General features: G+C 42.3%; 2 protein-coding genes across 3 annotated transcripts; both read right to left on the bottom strand.

Annotated features, from left to right (window-relative positions):
* Nucleotides 1-850: 850 nt before the first annotated feature.
* pdp1 (pyruvate dehydrogenase phosphatase catalytic subunit 1) lies at nucleotides 851-10,548 on the bottom strand. 2 transcript variants are annotated; one of them, XM_083760457.1, is made up of 9 exons: nucleotides 10,463-10,548; nucleotides 7,545-7,822; nucleotides 6,689-6,856; nucleotides 6,102-6,313; nucleotides 5,588-5,669; nucleotides 5,140-5,234; nucleotides 4,125-4,293; nucleotides 3,669-3,887; nucleotides 851-3,565 (listed from the first exon to the last, which is right to left on the bottom strand). In XM_083760457.1, exons 2-9 carry the CDS (start codon nucleotides 7,767-7,769, stop codon nucleotides 3,185-3,187), a joined length of 1,551 nt encoding a protein of 516 aa, XP_083616583.1. In that variant the 5' UTR covers nucleotides 7,770-7,822; nucleotides 10,463-10,548; the 3' UTR covers nucleotides 851-3,184. The 2 variants fall into 2 exon arrangements, with proteins under 2 accessions (XP_083616583.1, XP_083616584.1); XM_083760458.1 differs by lacking the exon at nucleotides 10,463-10,548 and adding an exon at nucleotides 10,379-10,445.
* A 392-nt stretch (nucleotides 10,549-10,940) lies between these two features.
* tmem67 (transmembrane protein 67) lies at nucleotides 10,941-24,943 on the bottom strand. The gene is made up of 28 exons (XM_083760915.1): nucleotides 24,758-24,943; nucleotides 24,230-24,318; nucleotides 24,046-24,136; nucleotides 23,860-23,959; nucleotides 23,233-23,302; nucleotides 23,042-23,116; nucleotides 22,903-22,959; nucleotides 22,563-22,723; nucleotides 22,054-22,162; nucleotides 21,703-21,789; nucleotides 21,050-21,115; nucleotides 20,789-20,942; nucleotides 20,577-20,697; nucleotides 20,344-20,449; nucleotides 20,208-20,264; nucleotides 19,998-20,096; nucleotides 19,242-19,340; nucleotides 18,790-18,876; nucleotides 18,446-18,545; nucleotides 16,481-16,620; nucleotides 15,799-15,939; nucleotides 15,622-15,702; nucleotides 15,304-15,420; nucleotides 14,135-14,251; nucleotides 13,141-13,248; nucleotides 12,905-13,007; nucleotides 12,376-12,518; nucleotides 10,941-11,237 (listed from the first exon to the last, which is right to left on the bottom strand). The coding sequence occupies exons 1-28, from the start codon at nucleotides 24,909-24,911 to the stop codon at nucleotides 11,157-11,159; spliced, it is 2,913 nt and encodes a 970-aa protein (XP_083617041.1). The 5' UTR covers nucleotides 24,912-24,943; the 3' UTR covers nucleotides 10,941-11,156.
* Nucleotides 24,944-25,328: the final 385 nt, after the last annotated feature.

Here is a 25,328-nt window from a genome sequence, read left to right as displayed (position 1 = left end):
GGAAACCTTAAAAACATATATATATAATGGCTAATTAAGCATCCCTAATATTGATTATGAATTAATTACAAATGTTTGGGAATGAAAATGTAAGCCAGGGAAAGCAGTAGAACAGTATTCAACATTTTTCAACTTTTATCAATTCAATATCCTATCTTAACCTGTGTTATTATGAGCTTGTGATGGTCAAAGATATTATAGACCATCAGAACACAGGAGGAACAATAGTTTATAGCAGAAAACATCCCATGAGCCACACCTGGCTCCCAGCCTAGAACATTTAAGGCTGTTAGATTATGTCCAGCGCAATATCCTATTATAACCTTGTTCAAACAAGGGCCAGCATTCCGACCCTTTGTCCACTGTTTACACTAATATTTATTTGTACAACTGTGAGCCTTCTGGAGGTGCTGGGCTGTAGACTTACCTGCAACTTTTTGGATTTCAGTGAGTCTTTCTGCTATGCCAACAACCAATATGTACCAAAATGCAACATTTACTTATAAACACATTTAAATGACTGATTAACCATTACTTGATGTCCCCTATGGTTACAAAAGAACATCAACATTCTGGTTAGAGAACAGCACAGCTGCATTGCAGTAACTTGGTTTCTCCTGTGATGGCCAGGTAATTACTTTACACAGAACAAACGCCATGGCCTGAGCTGAAAAGGCTCGACCTTCACACACTTTTCAGTTATGTGCAACCTGAGATCACATCGACCTTTGTGGTGCTTGCTCCAACTACATTCCAAGGGGAGTGGCAGCCGCAGAACTGGGAGTTCTTCTCAGAGGCCTAGACATGTACAGTATGTCTCAGCCGTCCCCCCTCCCCCCCATATACACAGTGTGTATTCAGCGTTTTATTAAAACAATGCAAATACAAAAGTATGTCACATATAACTTACATACGATTTAAGATACAGGACATGTAAGATAATTGCCAAAGCTGAATAAATAACCTTCAAGTATTCTGACAGCCTCTTTCAGCGTTACATTCTCTTCATTTGACCATGAATACAGCCAGCACAGCCATATGACAAGAATTCTGTCAGTGCTCCGCCATGAGGCTAGCTTGTGGCTGTGTCATGTCATTATATGATTAGACTGTCTTACCAGTAACAAACTATCGACCAGATATGCAATGACCCACAAAAAAAGAAAAAAGGTAAGGCAATATATAGCTTCCCTGCAACAAAATAAGACAAACCAAAATAAACTATACAGTATACTAGCTGAGTACATCCTGTACATCTTCCATAAATGTGTACACAACAAGCACAAAAATTGCAAGTAGACACGATGGCGGTGAGAGGCCCGACAGGTTAAACAACTTTTCCCTTTTAACCTTAACAATCCTTGAAAAACACACATGCTCATGAACACAAAGTGCCAGAAGTACAAATTACAGCCACCTGCCCTCAGACAGACAGGCCTGCCAGAGGGAATAGGCCTGCCCTATAGGCTTGTCAGAACTGTTATGTCAGTAGAAAACCATAAAAGAATGTAACCACTTGAATCCTATAAACGTAGTCGACTATATTACATTCTCTAGTATATTTCCCTCTACACAATGTCTGTGCTGAAACCAATCTACTAGCTCATAACACGTCGCAAAGCAACGCGTTATGAGTTTGTAGACTAGATTTCACCAAATGTTTGCCACAGAAACAGACAATTGGATTAAAGTGGTTTAAATCATTGACTCTGACCAATGGACAGAATACTGTGCACACGGCAGAGCGTTGGAATATGTTTTTCCTCTCTTTTTCGTTCCCACATTGGCCATGTGATGTCTCAGGGACTCTACAGTAGAATGTACGGCCAGAAGCTATGTGATAGAAAAGCAATATTCCTTTCCAACCAATATTCCTTTCCGGCATGCTTAAGTCTTTCCAGGACTCATAACTGCATCCGATATGCAAAACAAATGGTAAGAACATAAAAGAGGTGTCTATAAAATAAACTTTGATGACAAAAACAGGTGTCTGAATGAGAGAGGCAGACACTCCCTACTTTTATCATGGATGGACAGGACAAACAATCCTATTGTAACATCAGCTTCCGATAAGCAGAAACAGCTCTAAAGTGGAAAAGGCGGCTAAAAAAACAGTAATGTCTCACTGAAGTGGTACTCAAGATTACAAACCGTCAGTGCAGGCATAATGGTATAATAATGTGGTACTGCCAGCACACAACTAAGTTCAACTCCATCGCTGAAAGCAAACTCCTTGGAGTGCAGCTCTCTGCCAGGGCCAGGTCGCTTACCCATGGCCTGCAAAGTTTGGAGGTCAGACATAGCCAATTGGAATGGAATATGAAAACTCTTGACTGATAAATCTTGATGACATAACTGAGTTTGACACAATTTGTAGTAGTAAAAAAAAAATGGTGGAAGTAGTTTGACGCAAATGGCCAGGGCCTATATCTAGAGTTCCGTCATAATCCGTCATAATCTAGAAATATTTATATTATATGACCCATTTCAAATGTTATAAGCCAAAATGTGAAGGGGGCTGTTAAAGTGCCACAATGAGGCAAATTAGAAACATTTCCTTTGCCTACTGGGAGTGTGTGTGTGTGTGCAAAGTTTCAAGGCAATTGGATGCTGCGTCATGATTTGCCCACCTGATAACTCTGAAAGCCGCCAATTGGAGAAAGAAAACAAATCGGACAAATACCTTTTGATAAACGTGACCACACAGATAATGTGTACCAATTTGCTTGAGTTTCTGACACAATTTGTAGGAGTAGTAGCAAAGCAAGCCTGGTGGTTGAATATTTTGGCACAAAGTGCAATGTGTTTCCTATTAGCAGTGACTCTTTGATATTTTCCATTGCACAGGGACTTCCACTATATTGGAAAGTCCAACAATAAGATGTTGTCAACATAAATATCTTCCTATTTAAAGTAAACTTGTGAAAACTCAAGGCAAAATTCACTTGCCTCACCTTGGCATATTATCTAGCATTTCAACTCTCATACAGAACTAAAATGCAGACAATATCTTTACATGAATACTGTTAAAATGGTAAAATATGATTTGCTAAATACTTTTTCAGTACGCCTGTATGTCCACAGAAAGTGTGCTTATGGTACATGTGCATGGTTACTGATGTTTGTGTGTGTGTGTGTGTGTATGTTTGCATATTAGTTCTCAGCAGAACAAAATACTTTGGGCTCAAGACCGCTCCTCCTGTATCTGTGCTCCGATCCCATGTGGGTTGAACTGAGTGACGATGATGGTGATGTCATCACGGTACATGCGAGCCAGCTCCTCAGGCAATGACAGCATCTGGCAAAGTCTCTCATGGTCCACGGTGCCAAATTCATTGTTTCCCACTGCATGTCGCATGAGGTAGGTGGCCGCATTGTTATCCTCGAAGGCAGAAGACATGCGAGCCTTCCGCTCTTCCAGTAGCCCCTGCATCTGTCCCAGGGTGACCCTGTAACCTCCAACGGTAAGCGGCTGACGCTGTTGCACGCCCGTTAAATACTCCCCGACGATACGAACCACTTCCTGCCTGTGGAGAGTCTCCCAGAGACCATCGGAACCAATCACCTGGAGGCAGCAGACATGAACGTTGTAGTCATCAAGAAAATAATAAATGCATTAGAAACCCTGATATATGTAGGAGATAAATATGAATACATTTGACTCTCACCATGAAGCGGTCTTGAGGCCGTAGTCTATGGTGTGTAATCTCAGGCTCAGCAGTCAGGTAGGGTGGCGTGTGGTAATTGGGGGGGATGAACTTAGTATGTTCATTTTCATGGAGCTGGTCAGGCCCAGACTCCAGCACACGCTTTTGCAACTCAATACCCCACTTGAACTTAACGTCCCCGAACGCACGGAACGGCATGAGCAGGCCCAGCAACCGGTCCTGAACAATACAGAGGGCGGGAAACAGAAAGAGGGGAAAGCTTCAATAATCTCGTCTCCATTTGGATTGGTTCTGCAATGCTTATTTATTTTTTAAGTTAACGCTCCAATTGGTTCCATACAGTTTTAGCAACGAAAGCTGGGAGGTCGTCCTCAGTCTGAGCGAAGCGTTTAGGGACTGAATTGTGAGTCTATCAAAGCAGGTACTGGGACAGAAGCAGAAGGAGTGGTGTGTTACCTGTCGTATGACTGTCTTTCTCTCTGACGGAGGGTGCTCACTCCGTATGCGAGCCACTTCGTCCTCGTTCTGGGCAGCGTGGTCGTTAGAGAGTGTGTGCGCGCTGAATGAGCCATCCTCCTCCTGCACTCCCAACACTGCCCGACCATCTCCCGCATTGGCTATGTACCTTGAGGGGAACATGAGAAGAGGTGTCAAACCACAGCTTATGATGACAATTATGTCCCAATCACGTTTCTTTGCTCCCGATCCGATACCGATCATTTGAATTTGAGCATCTGCCAATACCGATTTTTCCCGATCCGATATTTATATTTTTATAGAAGACTTATCACAATAGTTCAATATCCAAAATCACAGACAATATCCAGTTTAATATCATGATATGGATATAATATTGATACTAGGGATGTCCTGATCACGTCCCAATCTGATTCCGATCATTTGAAAATGACGTGATCGGCCCCGATTTCCGATCACGTGATCAGATCGGGACAACCATAATAATATATTTAGTCAATAGATTCTATTTTTTATTTTTTATCCCACGATTTTGTAACCCATTTTCACCCCCGTGTAGATTCTTCTAAAAAAAGGTTTTTGATTTTTTTTTAGATTTTCTAAGCTCAATTGCACCCAAAAAACATGAACTTTTAACATTCAGTAGATTTTCTGTGATCTGGGGTTTTCTGGCTCAAACAGGTGCTCTGATTTTCCTGCTGTTTGTGATGTAAGATCCTGCAAATCCCTTATATGTCAATGGGATTTGCCAGCAGATGTCACTATTTTCACTGTGTTGCCTGTTTTCATTGTAGCTCAAAAGGCTTCCAAACCCCAAAGAAAACTTCAGACCACAGAAGATCCACTGAATGTTCAAAGTTCAGGTTTTTTGGGTGTAATTGAGGTCATAAAACCTAAAAGAAAAAAGAAAAATAAAAATAAATGAAAATGAATGTCATAAAACCTGTAAGTTAAATAGCAAGGTATAAAAGGGTAAAGAATGTAACATGCGTACAGATCTGGTCCTTCGATGTGAGCCACACAAGCTGTAGCACCAGAGAAGGCCACTCTCAGAACCCAGTAGTGCAAGAAGGGGTTTGGGTCTCCCACCTAGACAGAAACAGATAGTTTACAGCACATACAAGAAGCATTCGGAAAAATACATCTATTCTGCGCTCCCGGCCAGTAATCGATGCTTTTTTGGAAATGCAGACAAGGCCAATTTCGGCATTTAGCAGATGCTCTTAACCAGAGTGATTTAAGAGTGCAAGATTGGAGTAAGCGGCATGAACTCTAGTCAACCAGTGACAGGGTAAGTGCCACAAAGTAACTAGGACAGCAGGTAGACATTAAACCTAGCATCTGTCTAAATAACATACCAAGCATGTGTGGACAAGCAACTAGCATACATAGCATTTGTTAACAAGTAAACAATTTGACAAAGAGTCACTGGAGTTCCCCACCTGAGCCTCTAGGGATATATCATTATCCAGCCTCTTAAAGGCATTCAACAATGCCTCCCTGGTGTCTGGAACCTCCCCTGGGCTGAGAATGGAGAGACAGAGCCATGTCATTAAGTGATGCGCAGGAAGAGACAGAATAGACATTAGATCAGACCAGGGACGCTGGAAGGTCATCTATAGCAAGGGGGGCTGATGCTTGAGGGCGGGACATGCACACACACGTAGCACAGTTCACTGTGTTGGATTATCTACAACAATAATCCCGATCTTTTTAGCTCAAGATCCAAAAGAGAAAGTTTTCCTGGGACCCAAACTAGTGAAAATAGCACATCTACAAGTTCACAACACGACGGGTGCATGTCATCCCCTCTCTCTATCCTGCCGTTCCTGTCTCTCATGTCTCTCCACCATCATCATGAAATAAAAGGCAATTATGCCCCCAAGAATAACCTTTTAAATGTAAACACAACGCTAGATATGCTCTACTTTTCAAGACACATGGTACCGTCATTACCTGTTGAGGTCTATGAGCTCCTGCCAGTAGGTACGGAGACTGTTGAAGTACAGACCCTGAGCCTCTCTGCTGAAGTAGTCGTTGGGGTGCTTGTGCCACTGCAGAATGGGGCTGATGGCCCGGCCAGACTCCACTGCTGCCTCCAGGTCACACAGGGTTTCATGAGGCAGCAGTGATACAGCTATGTAGTAGAACAACCTCTCACTCAATGCCTGGTGGAGACAGACAGGGTTGTCACAATCATGACATTTCAGTTGAAGATGAATTGTCATACAAACCATTTTGATTAATGGTTTAATTGTGTTTTGTTTTTTTTGCGTTAAACATTGCAACGTGTAAATAAATTGCACAGGACAATTATGATAAATAACGTGAATATACACAGAATTATTAATGGGCAAAACAGGGCCAATTAAGATTTAAAAAATCTCAACGTGTCTTATCGTGAGCTTATAACTGTTCAGGCGTCCATGGAATAAGAGGAGGGTGGCACTATGACATCACATTTACAGTTCACAAGAATGAGGATGATATCATATTTTGCGAACTAGATTAAAGTCAGTTATTAGAAGTAGAGAAATGTGTACCTGGGCACAGGCACAGCCAGCATGGCCATCAAATACACCCAGTAGCATCCCTCGTGTCTGGAAGCAGGTGGCAGCACTGCGGCGGTCCTCAATGGGAGAGTTGGCTGGCAGCTGGTTGCTGTCGAAACCCATCACTGAAGACACGTTCTTCCCATCAAACTCTGGAACCTAGAATAAACACACATATGAATAAGAAACATTGAATAATGACAATTAGGGCTGTATCAACCCAACATTTTTGGTTGATATAGATATACAGTATAGAAACACACACACACACACACACACACACACACACACACACACACACACACACACACACACACAATCGTGGTCTATTTATTATTATTATTATGTTTTATAACTTTATTTATAAGATTTTCAGTTTTTGTAGACAAACAACCCCACATATATCCCACCCTCCCCGGTTCCATCACAAAACAAGACAACAACAACAACAAAAAGCAACAATAAAATAAAATAAACAGGTAGTAAAGGATATAAATAATAAATGAATTAAATAAATACAATAAAATAAAGTTTGCCTTTTACTAGATTAAGGGGCTACACAGTGAACCAAATTACATGTAGGAAAACATTTAGGACACATCATCAAAAGACAGTGAATCGGAAGACAGTGAAAGGGTGAATTCAATTCTTTACAAATTTCTGGCGAGATTTGAACCCGTTGTATCTGAGCTTCTCCAATGGTATAAAGGATAGAACAACTTGACCCAACTTGTAAATGTTGGAGGTTTATCAGATTTCCAATTGCGGAGAATAAGTCTAAGAGGCAGGAGTTTGAAATAATAGTCACATAATCAAACATCTTCGTGTCAACCAGCATCATCTATACCTTGAAGTTGAATTCATTGGCTTTGAGGATGGAGTTGACCTGTGGAGGGCTCAGATAGTAACTGTGGAGGTCTGCGGTGGTCCGGTATCCTCTGGAGGGCAGGCGTCTCACAGTAGGTCCACACGTAAAGTGTCCAAAGTGGGACTGGTGCTGGCACGGCAACAGGCTGGAGGCCAAGAGCTTGGAACGCGGTATACTACGGAGAAGCTGTGATGTCACAGCCATGGCTGACAACACAGTCCAGGTACACGGACAGTGTACCAGTGGCGTACGCAAACCTACAGGAGAGACACAGTAGGGGTGCAACAGTTAATACAACCAATCAATTTAATGAGTTATATATACTGTATATATTTAAAATGCAATCGGGTAGGTTAATACTAACTGAACAGCCTGAGATGAGATATACTTCATTATCCCAGATGGGAAATTGAGATGTTAGAGCATCATAATGTGATACAAAATGTATAATGTACGTACCACCACACAAACAGAAACACAACAGACACATAATTATGGACATATAATCAATAATCACACAAGACCATGCAGGGCCAACACAGGACCATGCATTGAGGGTGAGAGTACAGTTTATATTATGTACCGGTATATAAAATGTTTTTGAGCGATGCAGCCGCTCCAATGCACAGCTTTGTGTGTACAGTATGTCTGTCCTTTTGAGCACAGAATGTCATCATTGTGATGAAAGGCACCGCTCACTTCACACAAGTGTGATTTTATTTACTGAAAGACTCTGGGAGTGGCAGTACCAGTGAGTAGTGACAACCAAGGTTAATTAAATAAGGTTAGGAAGCGAAGACCGTACGGTGGACTCCATGTTGCTCCCTGGAAGGAAAGAAACATGGGCAATTGAGACCAAGGAAGCTGAACGCGGAAGTGTTGGCTGCCCATTGCACATGTTTCTTTCCTTCCAGGGAGCAACATGGAGTCCACCGTACGGTATTCGCTTCCTAACCTTATTTAATTAACCTTGGTGACAACCCGGAACAGACAGGGTGAGTGACGACCACGGTCACGGTTGGTGGTGACATCTGGAGAGACAGAGGGCGGCCGGAGAGACGGCAACCTGGGGTGGAGAGGGTTGGCAGTAGCCTGGTTTGCTCAGAGTCTGACAATCAGGCTAGGTTGGCAGCCCAAACCACTTCTTCCGTGAGGAAGAACCCAAAAGGCAAGCTTCTTCTTCGACCCCGACTGAGGCTGAGATGTTTGCTGTTCAGCGGAAACGATGCAACACACAGAAGGAATTCCACACTTTTGGTCAGACGAAGGACGAGCCAGGTGTGGAGGCAACCCAGTGCCTATAGCATCGCCAAGCCCAACACCTGCTGCTAGCATCTCATCAGACATCTTCCCCACTGACTGTCTCTAAGCCCCCAAGAGACAGTGTGGGCAGTAGTAGACAGTGTGGGCAGTAGTTGACAGTGTGGGCAGTAGTAGACAGTGTGGGCAGTAGTAGACAGTGTGGGCAGTAGTAGACAGTGTGGGCAGTAGTAGACAGTGTGGGCAGTAGTAGACAGTGTGGGCAGTAGTGGACAGTGTGGGCAGTAGTAGACAGTGTGGGCAGTAGTGGACAGTAGCATGCAGGCCGGGGTCTGATCAGCCTCGGTCGGGTCCCCTGGAGGAGGGTGTCTTTTGCGAGACTTGAAACATCCACCGATTCCAGATAACACTGATGATGTGTCCAGGTTTGTGCATCAGTAGATGTTTTATTTACTACTATGCATTATACAGTCTGATGGCAGTTGGTATGAAAGAGAGCCTGGTACGCATCTTATATGCAGTACCGTAGAATTCAATGAAAGTATTCAATTATGGTACATACAAGCCTACAACTGTACAAAACATTGTAAACTTTGACTTTCAGTGCCAACATGTCCCCTCCATGTCCAGAGGGGTTATGATTGAGATGAACTTCTATTGAAGTTTCAGAAGAACACCCCACTAGACTAGACCACCATGTGCTCCTGTAACCTGCATGGACCCAACCTCTGTACTGCTACTCTGCAAGGACAGGGCAACTGGGTGGGCCTATAAATAGCGTTGCTATTACTTTCAGTCCGGCCACAGTGCCACTTGATGCTTATGTTATGAAATGTTCTGGCTATCTGTGGCCCACTGCACTATTTTTTTCCTGACACGCAGAGACTGTGCATGACAGTGACCCCACCTGGTCGCATTTCATATATTACATAATTCGAAGAAGCTCACCGCTCACGCTATTCGTGGCTTGCTTTATAGAATGTTAATAGGATATTAGGCAAGATCGCGTCTGGCTGTTCGCACGCAGTAGCAGAAGACTATCGTGCGTAAAGTCCGTGTATACTAATAAAATACAATTATACAACCAAGTCAACCATAACTTAAGGAATACTGTGAAGTTGCGATGATTAGCTAGATCATTAGCTCAGCTGTATTCTCTATTAATCGGGTATCTGAATTTCTGAACCATATTACCAGCTGGTCAGATGAAAATTACACAGGCCAATTCCAGATCTGCAGGGACAGTTGCCATTTTTGTTGACATAAAGCCAACTAGCCTTCTAGCTGGTTAACCAGCCCTGAGGGTCAAGTAAGTAAACTGAGTTAGCTGGGCGTGTTTGCTCCAGGACTCGAGTTGAGTTTTAAAATTAAAATACATAAATAAATAAATACTAACGTGGTGCCACGTTCAGCTACTAGAATGCAGTCTCGGTCTTCTGAGAGCTCCTTGACAGACCAGCCCTGTAAAACACCCACATATGTTGCTGCTAGCTAGCGTTCATGTTACCTTTATGTTACCAACTATAGAAGCGTTTCATCAAGGATCATGTTACCTCACATAGGAAGTGATCGCTCCACGTACAAATCCCTGTCAACAGCATGATACAGCATCATTCGAAATCCACACATTCACTCACCTTATCAGCTGGATTTAAAGTGGTTGTTTAACTTCATGGCTGAACAGTGACCCGCCCGCCGCACACCATCATGATCCAGCCCCGGCAGTAGCGCAATGAGCGCATTGGACGCAAGCACTGCGTCATGTTAACCGATTACATGCCAACACATTTTCACTCACATGACATGATCATCCATAAACTCAGATTCAGTAAACGACCCGGAATCTGTCAAGTTCAAGTTTACCTAGTTAGGTTCTAATCTTTGAAAATGTCATTTTTTCAAACATTTGTATTTTTTTAACAAGGCGTGTCTGCTTCAAAGTCATTGAAGGGCAAGGGCACATAATGGAATTTAAAGTGTTGGTCTTTTGGAATTAGAATTACAAGTGCTGAAATCAAAATCCTGGACCAAAATGCAGGATTATGTGGTTGTATTGCTATTATTGTTACAAATCTAAATTATTAGCATGAAAAACACGATAGTAGACATACCATGCAATATTAAAACGCATAGCTTTAATCAATCCCCATACAATAAAGAACTGTACAAAACATTGAATATTTACATCAGTGAAAGTTTTGAAAAACAACTTTTGATTAAAAAAAGAAAAAGTACAAAATGCGTAAACAAAGCTGAAAAAGCTGTAAACAATAAGCATGTTCTACACAAACCTCTAAGCAACATTGGCATTTCCAGTTAAAGAGCAGGGAACTATATGAGAAACCTCTCATCCACCAGTGTCTTGTTTGCCAGGTTTCTTCTCCCAACAGCGTTGCGGATCAAGCGAAATACCTGGAATTATTGAATGAGATTAGATTTATTTTATTTACAATTTCCCACTTGCATGAACGAGTGCTTCAGTTTGTTTTATTTGGGTAGTCATCTGTAGTGCCCAGGTATATATTTTCTGACACTATTTACATTATTTGAACTAATTGCTGGCTTTGCCCTCCTGAGTTCAATCTGAAGTGGAATAGTGGAATGCCACTGCTTCAGTGTTAGCCTACTGTACTGTACAGTACACGTATGTACAGTATCTTGTCTGTGTCACTGGGGCAGTGTTCTACAAACCTTGATAGCGGATAGGCAAACCTTGATAGTGGAGAGGTTGGGGGTCGGAGGGGAAAGGACATATGTGTATTTCGACAAGACAAAGAGCTCATTGGGAATCATGAATGTAGTGTAACATTGCGAAAGTAGTTCTGTCTGCACGACGTCACGTGCCCCCGAGGCTTTTACAAAACCCTCCTATTGACAGAACTGTCTTCCCTGCAGGGCACGGGGGAAGAATGATATCAGAATCTGCCGTACTTCCGCATATGCCATCTCTGCCCCTTTAACACACCAACACACCCATTACAGATTACTTAAGGATATTATCAGGAACGTGTTGCTTAGAAACATAGCAACATGGCTCTCTTCTCAGGAATTAATGGTGGGTCAGTTTCCAAAAAAACTGGGGAAAAAAAAAACACCCTAGCGGTACAAATGTGGTCATGCGGGAGACTCAGGTTTGATTCCCTTTTACTGTGTATAACAGTGCTTCTCAAAGTAGGATCCGGGAAACCCCAGTGGTCCTTGAGGGGATTCCAGGGGGTGAAATGATTGATAGTTAATATAGTAGTTAATATACCGTAGCATCACAATCATTCTAACCACTTTATCCATTTATATGTTAGGTATTCAAAAATAGCACATCTACAAGCTCACTTCGTGCCGTGCTGCAAGCTTGTACATCTGCAAAAAACGAATAAAAAAAAAGAATATCGAAAATGTTTGGAAGATTTAGAATCATTTAGAATTATTTTCTCTTCTGCTGGTCCCTGGCACAAACCCCTTTCAGATGGGGGTCCGTGGCCAAATACATATCAGTTTGGGGGTCCTTGACATGAAACAGTTTGAGAATGACTGGCATAGATAGAGTACTGACCGTTTGTTGGACATATGTGAGCACAGCAGCCAGGACAAAGCTCTGAGAGCCAAGGTCCACCACACAGAAGAACAAGGTGTCAAAGACTAGGAGCGTGGCCTCGTTCCCGTAGAACAGAACGTCACTGAAGGAGTGAGACTCATCTAGGGTGAGAAGGAACACAAACAGAAGGATTTTACACAAAAACACGAATACGCACATGGGCAATTACACACCCACATACTCAGCATATTGTTATTGTTGTGCAGAAATCTCTACATAATCTTTTTACACTTTTTAAAATAAACGATTGACCTATTTTAGACCTTGTGCAAAAGCAGTGAAAGATTGCAGAGCTTGTACATCTACTATTTTGAAAATGAGAAATACAACCCGCGCAAAATTGAGACGCTTGGTTGAAAGTGGTTATGTCTTGTTTGTTGATTTTACAAATATTTAACCAATGAAAAGTATTAACGAGAGCTTCTTTCTGACCAAATAACACAAGTTCCTTTTCCCATGATATACTGTATAAGCCATAGACCAGTACCGTTATAGAAGATACTTTTGTCATTGGGCTCAAGGAACTCCATTCCTATGACCCTCTCAAGCATCAGCTTGTCCTTTACTATGTAGTCCATGTCCTTGTGAGCCTGAAGGAAACACCACCGTACAGGGGAAAGAAGAAAACAAAAAAATATATATACTGCAGTAACTCCGTTTTCAGTCAAATGCTGTGCTGATTTCAGTGTGTATTTGTGTGTGCGTGTGTGTGTGTGTACTAACATGGTCTATAACGGATCCTAAAAAGCGGTTCATTGTATTGTAGGCTCTGGTACTCTGCTCAAAGGGGTTGGCAGAGGATGCGTCCACCAACCGCGATGGTCCATGACGCTGCACAACAGAATGGGCTTATTAAATAAAATGAATTACAGGTTGTCTTGTATAAATACAAGAAAGTTGTAACGACCAACATTGGTGAGCGGTTGAATTCTGTGACTCTAGACTCCCATTTGCTGTTCAGAGCTAAATCCGCCAGAATCGCAGAACAGTCAATTTAGTTGTTGTTGTTGTATCTTTTCTTACAGGGGTCCGTGGATTATTTCCTTATTTTCCTAATGTAGCACGAAATTAGTTGCGATTCCCAGGCAAAGTCCATCATTTATTCAAACAAGGCATCTTCCATAGTTACATCAGGTTACCAGCATAACAAAGTCATCTTTCCATAGTATAGCACATTAAGGCCAGGTCAAGCCTGTCCATCATGGTCTCATCCGTTCTCTCACTCCCAACCAATCTCCCTGTGTCCCCCAATGCTTTATCTCACAAACATCAAACAAAGGTGCTTTTTCTATTGGTCAATATGTGTGTGTGTGTGTGTGTGTGTGTGTCAGGGGAATCAGCTAATCAAAGACCCCCAACTGTGACAGTCCCTGTAGTACTCATAAAATGCATAGAGACAAACTGTAGGCTAGCCTACTACCCTAAAGAATGGCTCTGTCACATCCTGAAGATGTTCAAAGAGACCCTAAAGATAATATCAGATCAAAGATCACTCCCCAAGAATTATCTTGAGAAGTCAATTTGGAATGACTGTCTTTCAGCCCGAGATTGGCTTCCTGCCTGTGGAAGAATTGATATGCAAATAGATTTCAGTTTAAGGCACTTTGGTGAGACACTGGAGTGAGATCAGGGATGAACAATTATGACTAACCAGGTAGTTATGAATATGCTATATGATTCATAATACACCACATTGTAATAAGTGATAAGCACGCACCCTACTGAGTGGTTCTCGTATTCGGTCAAACTGCAGTCGGAGGCGGTTGGTGATGGCGATCTGAAATGTCTGGATGTCGGTGTTCGGAAGTAACCCTCTCTGACCGCAGAGGGACTCCTTGGGACAGAGAAAGAGGAAGATATTATGGTTGGAAATACTATAGGGCCAGAGCATAGGGAGGAGTTTCGCTCAGAATGGGTTATTCTGGTTGCCATTTTCCTGCCTACCAGTAGGCTAGAGTAGTAGGCTGCTAGGCTACATTTTCCAGCCTCACTGTGGAGACATATACCATTGTAGATATAAAATAATTAAATAAACACTTTATGGTTTGGGTGTCAGATGACAAATAACATAAACGTGATACCCCAACTTGCCCATTCCATCGCGGGCCGTCAGAATTATACTTCCATTGTACCCTCGCAGTGCGTTGACTGTCAAGAGATATCAAATAATTAAATGCACACTGTATGGTTTCTTTGATTTGGGTGTCAGCTGACACAATAACAATGGGACCGTGCATACGAGTCCCGGGCGAAACTAGTACTTGCGCGCTCTGCTTGCGCAAGTAATAACAATGACAAAATAACATAACCTTCAGCAACATTCGAAACACATGTATGCGCTGCTCTCTACCTGTCCTCAAACGAGCATGACAGTGTAATCAAAATAATAATGGTCAGATCGCATACAGACAAATCCGCGCTCCTGTTCTCCTGATCACTCGTGGTGTTTTTCCCCCTCTCCCTGGTTCCATAAGGATATGTCCACATGTATTCTCGTCAAGTAAGATGTAAACATTGAGAACTGTTTCAAGGTGAGGGGAGGCGGGGCGGCTATCAGATCAGAACACCCGAACATTTTCTAACGGCGAATAATAATAATACCACCGTCGATCCAGAGCCATAGAGTAGAAGAGTTGTGACAAGTCAAAGATAGGAGAGATGGAAGATGGTGTACTGCAGTGACAGTGTACACACCAGCGTCACTGACAAGCAAACCTACGAACTACAGACTGGCAGCCTAGCATCCTACTAGCCTACATGTAGGCAGGAAGATGGTGCCCAAATAAGCCAAAATCCTACCGAACGCGTCACTATTCTAGTAAGCTCTCCTCCTATAGAATGACATTGTAACTAATATTCGAGCATGCAGTCTGTCATTGTCCGTACAGCCTCTCTTTTTAGGTTGATGTTCATTTCCTCCATGTTAGTATCAGCGTGGCCATGTACGGAGCGCCCATGGATGTAGTATCCAAAACACCGATGGGACAGCAACAGCACCGAGATCTAAAAACACATAAGCAAACGATTTCAGCACAAACAACAAAACCTCTACAAACAGATGCAGTAACATCACAGTTGCAGGTTATACTTATGTCAGTTTCCTAACATAACATTTTCAAGCAAACAATGCAATACATTTTCAAGCAAACAATGCGAATTGCATATAAATTTAAACTTATAAATTAGGTTTGAAGTGCTACTTACATTACTGATGGAGCAGAGGTCCACAAACTGACGGATCTTGTCTTCCACAAAGCGCTCATGGATCACAGTGAAGAATATCACCTTTATAGACAAATGTAAATAAAAGGTATATTATCAAATATAACATCCCGGTAAATTCACACGTCCTGCCATTTCTTGGTGGAGGTGGGGGTTTACCTGCAGGAGTCCGATGCACAGCCATAGTGTAGCTGCCAGACCATAGCGTAGTATCAGGCTGTAGGGAGGGATGTACGCCTGAGAAGGGCGCTCCAACGCTGACCAGGGGTCCCTCAGGGCCAGATTGGAGAAACCCACCACCTAGACCATGCAGGGCAAGTGGCAACATGTTAGCACATAAACAGGCCAGACAGAAATTCAAAAGAGTCTGCATGGATGAAAATAAAATGAAAAAAAATCACACCCGTGTGAAATGAGGGGCTCATCATCTCATCATTATACATCATCTCATGAACAACTGAATTTATGTGATTGGTTAGGCGATTTGCTAGTCTACATATGACGTAAATTTTCCCTTCATTGTCAATGGCATTTAATGTTTGTGTTGCCACAAATTTACATCATATTTGAGGCACATGACCTAATTTCTCCTTTCATTGTCAATGGCAAATATGAGACGTGTGGGGACAAAAGCTGTATATGTGATTGGTTAGCCGATTTGCTCGTCTACATATGACGTAAATTTTCCCTTCATTGTCAATGGCATTTAATGTTTGTGTTGCCACAAATTTACGGACATATGATCTATTTTCTCTTTTCATTGTCAATGGCAAATAGACGTGTGGGGACAAAAGCTGTATGTAGGAGGGGCTAGCACCTACAACTAGTGTCTAAGATGTACCTCAAGTAGGAAAAGTACAGCCATGATCTGGAAGGTTGGGCTGATCTTGCGGATGGTTTGGATCTCATTCCACTCGTTGGCCACAAAGTAGGTCCTCCAGATACTGACAGGAGATGGGTCACGTTTTGGCTCCCCAGTGGCTAATAGATAGGAGAGAATAGATCTTTATTGGTCCCTCGAGTGAAAGTTAGTTGTTATAGCAGCACAGCACAGAATAGATACAGGTACGAGTAGAACAATACAAACACAGATCTCCACCAGGCCAGGTCAGGTTGTGGCCTCCTGGTGGCGCTATAATAGGCCAATGTGAAAAGGGTGCCATTTGTTCTTGTTCTTGATGGCAATTGGATGATTTGAGGCATTTTGTTCCAAAGATGTGTTTTGCAAATATCTACCTGTTGGTGGCGCTATAACAGGCCAATGTGAAGGGTGGGATATATCTGTGAAAGATTTCACATAAATTGCACGCTGCGTTCATGATTTGAGGCTTTTTGTTTCAAAAGGGCCACATATCCATCTTGAACACATGACTATAGATTTTTGGACCGAATCTGGAGGAGTAATATAAAACAATGTGTTTTTCAAAAGTCGGCCTCCTGGTGGCGCTAACAGGCCCTTCTGGAAATTTTGGGGCAGAGGTTCATCGTTGGCATCCAGGGAGTGTGTGAGCAAAATTTGGCATCGACCGTGTTAACGGTGCCGGAGATTAGCTGTTCACAGACGGACAGACAGACACGGAGTGCAAAACATACTCTCTCCCCATGCCTTCGGCCTGGTGGAGACAATGAGTAAACAAGTAGTAACATACAGGTAGTAGTTATGTACAAACATAATATAAGTACTGTGGCATGTCGCTAGGCAACAGGCCGCCAGGTAGGCATGGGTCCCGAGAGAGCCAGTGGGAGAGAGGCAGAGTGCAGCTGAGAAGGCCACGCCTACCACTCGGCCAGCTGGTAGACGGCTGCTACGTGCCCGCCTACGTGTTGTCTCAAGTTCATGAATATCAATCAAGACCACCTGTGGAGCCAGACAGACAGACAACATGTAGGCGAGGCTGCCTCTGCCCTCACTTCTCCCATGACGCTCTGAGAGACAGGTCGGGCCATGCACTGGCAGTAAGCGACTCCACTCACACACACACACACACACACACTACACAGCGTTCTGTATGTGAAGAGGCAAGCACTAATCCCACCCTCTCTGTCCCACCTACAGGCAACACGCTCCCGATACTAACTGAGTTCACTCGTAACTCCTCTGGTGAGATTGAGGCGGGGAAGGGCAAAGCCCCCGTCATTGTGTCTCTCCAGGAGGAACATTATATAACGCTGACACAGATTCCCCGTGAGGACCTTGGTAGGGACAGAGCCGGCCAGCGCCACCCATAGGGAAAGTAGGGAAAGCCTGGAGCTCCCACCAGTGACATTCGTTATATTTTGTGCAGTTTGATTTGACGCATTTTTAAGCCCATGCCCAAGGGTCTGTTCATATAATAAAACCGCCGATAGGCGAGATTCTGTACCATTGAGTGTCTTGGTGTCGTTCAGTCTCCACAGTACCCTTATTCCATCCCAAATCATATCCTCTGAATCTAAAAAGCAAGAGCCATTCAGTTCAGTAAATATGATCTAAATGTCCTTTCCTGCCTTGATCTCCTTACTTTTTACTTGTAAAACTGTGAAGTGACAATAAAGATGATTCAGATTCTGCCCTACAAAGCCAAAGTGCAGTAACGACGTTTTTGGACACATTTACTTACCGTATTTGTGTATCCCAAAGGCCATATTAGCCTTCGTGATTTTGGGGGATAAACAATTACCTTAAGAACAACAGAATAGTGTAATAGCACTAATATGCCAATATCTCATTTGGCTGACCAGTTGGAAACACTTTTAAACCCATCTATCTTTTATTTTAGTTACTGCACTTTGGCTTTGTAGGGCAATATACTGTAGTATGGTGTACCTTGGATTGTTCTGCTGCCTTTGCTTCGTGGTCGCTCCCAATCAATCAAGAACATGTCAACCGACAACTGTAGGACCAGCTTGTGGAGAAGCTGTATTGTCTGGACACAGATATAAAAGCATTATTATGGTACCATTTTCACAAGACGGCCATTTGGCTCATACGCGGCCATACTCACCCTCTCCCGAGTATGACGTAACAGCACAATGGCTTCCATGTTATTATGAATTTTCCATCACACACCCTACAGCTAGCTGAGCTTCGATTAACCCTTCCCAAGTTCCCACCCTTCTTCATATCTCACCTATGCAATACCAATATATTTGTTAAGACGGTGGACTCACCTTGAGAGCGAAGGCACAGCCAATGTAAGTCACAAATCGCTCCTCCTGAGCAGGTAATGGTAGCAGCACAGATACAAAATGCTGAGCCTAAAAACAGATACACAAAAATAAATCATAATGGAAACAGTCAATGACATTTACACTGAAACCTATGGGTTCATAACAAACCACTGAGACAAAGAGGCAAAACAGGGGGAAATAGATTTGTGGAAAAGGTAAAGCAGAAACAGACTTGCCTCCAATGACTGAGAGAGCATGGCAGAGAGAAAAATTAAAATGAAGTCAAGTCAGAATAAACAACAAACCAAAAAGAATCACTCTTTGCTGTAGTAGTGCAGAAGAAGAAGAAGATGAGTGATAAAAAGGTAAAAGGTTGTGGAAAGTAGGTAGGGTCAGGTACATTAAAAGTCTCTTTCTGAATGAAAGAACCTGTTACAGTAGAACAATCTAACCTTGTAGAATATAAGCATGTAGAGTCCAGTTCCCACAGTGATGACAAAGAATACATTAGCCAGATCACCAGCATAGATCAACAGGAACTTCAACATAGTCTGTGTGGGATGGAAACACAAAGGGAGACAGATTAAAAAAACAATTTATACTGTATAGTGTTGCCTGCAGAAACTAGCAGACTAGAAATGGGTGCTCATGACAGCACATAACTCTGACAGGCAGCCTATTTAGAACTGTGTGGATTGTGGGTTGCAGCCATCACTACCCGAGGAAGCTGCAAGTGAAATAGTGGTTCTACGACATACAGTTACACTTTGGCTTTGGCTCCCCTTGTGGAAGCCAATAACTGTGTACCAATTTGTGTTTCTGGCACCCTCTAATGGTCTAAGTGAAATTGCAGAGGCCCCTTTATATGGGATTACATTTTGGAGGAGTAGTGTCATCATGATCAAAGGAATACAGGGAAAATACATTTTGATTATACAACCTATGGTTCAAGATTGGACAAAACATAAAATGGTGCCCTTAGAAGATTTGAAAAATGTGCCTATTAGCAGCGTGCAAACAGTGTTGCGCTAACCAGTGGAGCGGTTTGTGAGATTAGCTCTGGACACACAGATGGGGGGAAACATAATCCAAACATAATCAATCATAATCCCCGGCCATCGGCCTGGTGGAGATAATGAAACACAAATTCATGAATTGAAGATGTCTGAGAACTTGGGTGTTATTAAGGATCGGCTCCGCTACTGTACCTCAATGTCAACCAGAGGTGAGGCGATCCGTCTTTTCCAACTGACGGTCTTCAGCAAGGAGTAGAGCACCGCTACTCCTCCCATCACACCTAGAGCTGTCTGCAAACACACACACACACACACACACACACACACACACACACTTTTGATCTTTCACAAATCAAGAACAACCAAAGCTTCCTTTAACTTAACAGTGTCCATTCCACTCACATCAGTCTTCATACGAGCCTCATTCTGGTCCATCTCGTAATCTACAGCAAATGACACCTGCAAATACATGAATTAGTATTACCGGTGAGAAGAAATCATTCAGTCAAGATAATGAAATGGAAGGAAACTGGCTTACAGAAATAGTTTGTGTGTTTGGGTTTATGATGACAACATCTCTGTAGGACACAGACATCAGAGGGGGAAACACCTGTCCCTCCTGGGTTCCTGCAACCAACTGGAACCTACCCAACAAACACATTCCCACAAATATACACATCTTAACATTTCACAGAAACCGACTTGCATTTAATCTTTTTTTTGCTCTTCTTCTTTTAAATGTGGAGTATGTGTATATGTCACACAACGCACCGTATTTTGATGCTGCTAGCAACACGAATTACTTTTGGCACAGAGCTCAGACTCTTCTCTCTGCCACTCAGTGTGTCAACCAGAAACATACGACGAGTCAGGTACCAGTTCTTCATGTTCTCTGTGGAGAATATGACGTTTAGAAGATGTGATGTGGTGACACACACACACACACACACACACACACACACGCAGGCACACGCAGACATTACCTTGGTTGATTAACCGTCCATTGTACTGTTGATTGAGAACCAGAGTGGGGAGGGGAAGAAGTCTCCTGTCCTCCCCTTTACTGAATTCCATGAACACGTCATAGAATAATGGCTCTGGATGAGCACGCAGCAGTTCTGCTACCGAAAGATCACACTACACACACAAGACACACCCCCATCATTTGTGAGAAAACCATATTATATACTGTATAGAACAAATTGCATTATTGCCTTGCATATAAATTATAAAAGGAGACTCACGCTCTGTTGGTAGGTAGTTCCAAAGGCATAGGCTGCCTTCAGTCTAGTGGCAGTGTCAGGACAGAGCTGGGACAGAGGATGAGGAGGACAGACAGACAGACATGTTTTACAGTAATTCACAGATGCCACAACTACTAATACTTTTTAGTATTGTTGCTTTGCTTCTGTTAACTCAACGTCTGATCTGGGATGATTAGCTTTCCCAAGAGCAATCCTCAGTGATGATACAGTTTATCCAATTGATGAATGATGTTAAAAGAAGCTAGTCTTGTACATAAACAGCCACTTGCATGTACAGGTATATAATATGTATTTGTATACTTATAACTTAAATATTATTCTACCATACAAATATATACTTTTATGAGAGGAGCTGTCCTAAAGATGGATAATTTACAACTGTATACTTAAGCGTTGCTAGTTAAGGGTGAACGGAGGAAATTGGGATGGTGTTAGGAAGGCAACTGGTGAAGCAGGTTTGGAGCTACACCATTGGCCACCCTGAAACACTGTAAGCATTTTCATTTGCATAATATTACTACTTTCATTGAAATAATGTACAATTATTAGAATGTAGTTAGAAATCAGATATGCCATCCATTTAAAAACATCTATATCTAGATTGACATATTGATATTAATTATGATCTTTACCTGCAAATTACCTCCTCCTATCTTCTCCCATCTAAGGAACTCTCCTCTGGCATTATAAACAGCAGCCAGCAGCTTAATATCTGTGTTCTGACAGACCGGAAAAAAAATATTATCAAAGGACATTATTCATACCATGAGATTTTTTTTTTTTTTTAAATAAGTATATATGGTTGATTTAGTCTTCAATCAACTGTATGTAAAATGTTTTGCAGATTAATTTATGGAATAGAGCATTAGGTTTTCCTCATGCTGTGTGTGTGTGTGTGTGTGTGTGTGTGTGTGTGTGTGTGTGTGTGTGTGTGTGTGTGAGAGTGAGATAGTCATGGATATGTGAATGTGATCACGACTAACCTTGCCACTTCCTTTGAAACTGAATCCAACTGGTAACGGATCCGTCTGAAGCACTCGAACAGCCAGTCCAGGTTGATCTCCATAGTAAATCCATGGCAGATTGGCTCTCCTAAAAAACACAAAGGTGATTCAGTGTGACTAAATCTGGATAAATAACTAAGTTGGGACAACTTATCGATATTAATTATTTTTCTTTAGTTCTCTAAACATTTTCCCCTTTTTACATACCCAATGTATATGCAATGCACAGATTAATCTAAATTGCTAATCACAACACTCAAATAAAAAGTAGTTTGGAAATTAAACATAGTTAGTCAATGAACAATTGATATTTAAAAATAGCAGATCTACAAGCTCATAGCGCGCCACCGAGCGCGTGCTACAAGCTTGTAGGTCTGCTATTTTTTTTTAATCAAAGAACGACTGACATAGAAACATAGCTTTTTCAGAAAACTGTCAGGATGTAGAATACATTTTTTTAATCTGATCTCAGGTCAGGCCCTCATTACCAATAAGAGATGTCCTGTGTAGAGCCCAAAGCAGCAGTAGATCTGAAGATGGTGTTAAAAAGACCACATGCAGCAGCATCACTGGTCACACTAGTGAAGGAGTGCATGTTCATTACACACATGTTCCCCAAAGCTTGGCATGCTGTCAGGTTGGAGAAGACCTGTGAACACAGAACTACTTGTTATATACAATATAGCCCTGATGAAGACCGTATAGGTCGAAACATGTCGGTTCAATAAAGTGTTCCTCCTTTTTAACATTGAGTGTGTCCGGATCTCCGCTTTGTTCTAGTTATATACAGTTAAAACATTTGTAGAAATGGAGAAAGGTGGTACTTACAAGGCAGGCTGCAGCTGAAGAGTACAAGTTTTTGAGGAACCATGCTGACTGCACAGTCTACAGGAGAAATATAACACAGCATCAAAGTATTGTAAAAAGGAACACAAAAGTAGTGAGGGAAAGGTGAAGGGAAACTCACCAACTCAGCAAAGCTGACAGTAGGGTTTACATTAGAGGGGAGTTTCACTTCACTGTGAAAACACAATCCTCCAGCCTGAGAAAATACATATCAAAGATTCACAACACATATTTTGCACAGGCAGTTGTTAAATGATATATGTTATTGACTCACTTATTCTGTGTGAGAGGTAGAGGGTAAACTGAACTCACCAGGATATTACGGGAGCCACACACACAGGAAGAGGTGGTGTTAATGAAGGAAGCCTGACATCTCTCACACCTGAAAGGGTGTTTCAGAAAATTGATTCAACAGAGGCTGACGTAAAAAGCATATCAGAGTTAGAACTGCCACCAGCCAGTGCTGTAGTGTGCACGTGCCTGATTTTGCAGTTTGTAATAGTAATCACCATGTGACTTCACTATACTTTGGAGCTGCTTTGAGTGTTGGCCACTTGGACGTGAGGTTACTTGGCCCAGTGGTGGTTTAGACAGTGGTGTCCAGCGTATCAGGTACACTAATAATTGTGTTTACAGAGGGTGTACTATCTTTTCAAAATTGTCGGTTTGAATATACTGTGTGTATAGATATATATATACACATATATACACACACACACACACACACACACACACTGTGACACACACACACACACACACTGTGTGTATATATATAGCATATATTCCTAGACTACACCAGTGCCACCATTTATCAAATAAACCAAAATAACTCAGTAACCACATTCAGATGATTGTGTATTATTATATGACTAAGTGATTATAGACATGTCATGGCTCAGACCTTAGGCTTAGGCATTACGGCTTTATCAATGTTGTTACCTGTCTCCGTTGATGTTTGGGACTGAGAAAGCAGGGTCACTACCATCACACAGCTCACACTTGGCCTCATCTAAATAGTTTCCTTGAACACCTCTCTCCACTGAAAAGAAAGAAAAGAAAACATTAATATCATGTATTGCAAACTTAATATTGATTAGTGAACAGTTGTCATCAGCAGTGACTCACCCAAAACAGTCCCTTGAGGACACTTGCACATCCCAGCATCACTCACACTTCCAGGACAGCGAATACACGCAAACCCATCCTCTGTTACTGCCTAGACAACGGATCAGATACTTAGGACAGATATATGGACTGTCACTGTGTTTTGTGAAATAAATTAAGACAATATTAAAGGTAAACAACATACAGGCTTGGTGGTGGGGCATTGCAGACAAGTAATGGATGCTCCATCAGTGGTAATAACTCTGTATCCAGTTTGGCATTCACAGCCCAGTCCTATGGAGGAATGTACACTGGTTAACAGTAGGATGACTTGTGATTTAACTTTCCTTAAATTACTCGATTTATAATGTTATGCTTTATATTAGCTACATCTCTAAAGCTGTCACAAACCACTACATTAAAGTTATTTAATCATATGCAAACTAATCATCTAGGCTAGCTAGGTAGCTCTGATCCATAGCTCTAATGCCTAATGAAGGCATTAGAGCTATGGACAGACCAGAGCTAGATGATTAGTTAGTACATGATCTGGCCTAAATGTAAAGTAGCATTTTCCACTAACAGCTGAGTGAGTTTGGCGTTTAGAAAAACGTTTTCAGAACGGTGCTGCTGCTGCATCATCCTGCATGCATGCATGTTTACTCGCGAGTTGCGCCGTGTTGCGGACGGGGACACGGGTTTTAATGGAGTTGACACAGTAGTAGTGACTTGCCTGTTGTACTCCTCCGCTGATTTGGGCCGCAGTTTTCACATGACAGACTGGAGATGTCGAAGAACTGTTCCACGCTACAGTCTGAAGGTCTTTGTAAAGAAACAATAACCTGTTGGCCGCGGAGTGGGCGCAATTCTGTCGTAACAAACAACATTAGAGCCAGTCTACAGATTTGAACAAGTAGCGTCTCCGTCGCCATGGTAAACACAACAACAGACTTCCTGTTATTTACCCATAATTCCTTCCTTCTAGCCGAACACATGCGTCACTTCCTTCATGCGCTGCTATATTTCCGCGCCAAAGCAGCAGCGCGCCTGTAGTTCTGTTTTGTTTGTTCGTGCAGTCGGATCGCTACGCATCGCATGCGGAGGATATCATTCACAGCATAGAGTTAAACGACACGCGGCGTCTCGCTATTGCTACGACTAACCTGCACGTGGTTATCGTAAGGACATTTAGATTTGTTGTGGTTCCATTGTGGTGAGTTATTATTAATCGCATATTGTACACCCCCCTCCGTGGGCTGGGCCTCGCATGGGATGCCGATGGGTTGTGCAGTATATTTTGATTT

This window comes from Protomyctophum parallelum (genome assembly GCF_964188405.1).
Source record: "Protomyctophum parallelum genome assembly, chromosome: 3".
In the NCBI taxonomy this organism is placed as follows: domain Eukaryota; kingdom Metazoa; phylum Chordata; class Actinopteri; order Myctophiformes; family Myctophidae; genus Protomyctophum; species Protomyctophum parallelum.
The sequence above is the reverse complement of the archived record's forward strand: the minus strand, read 5'-3'. Positions and strand labels throughout refer to the sequence as shown.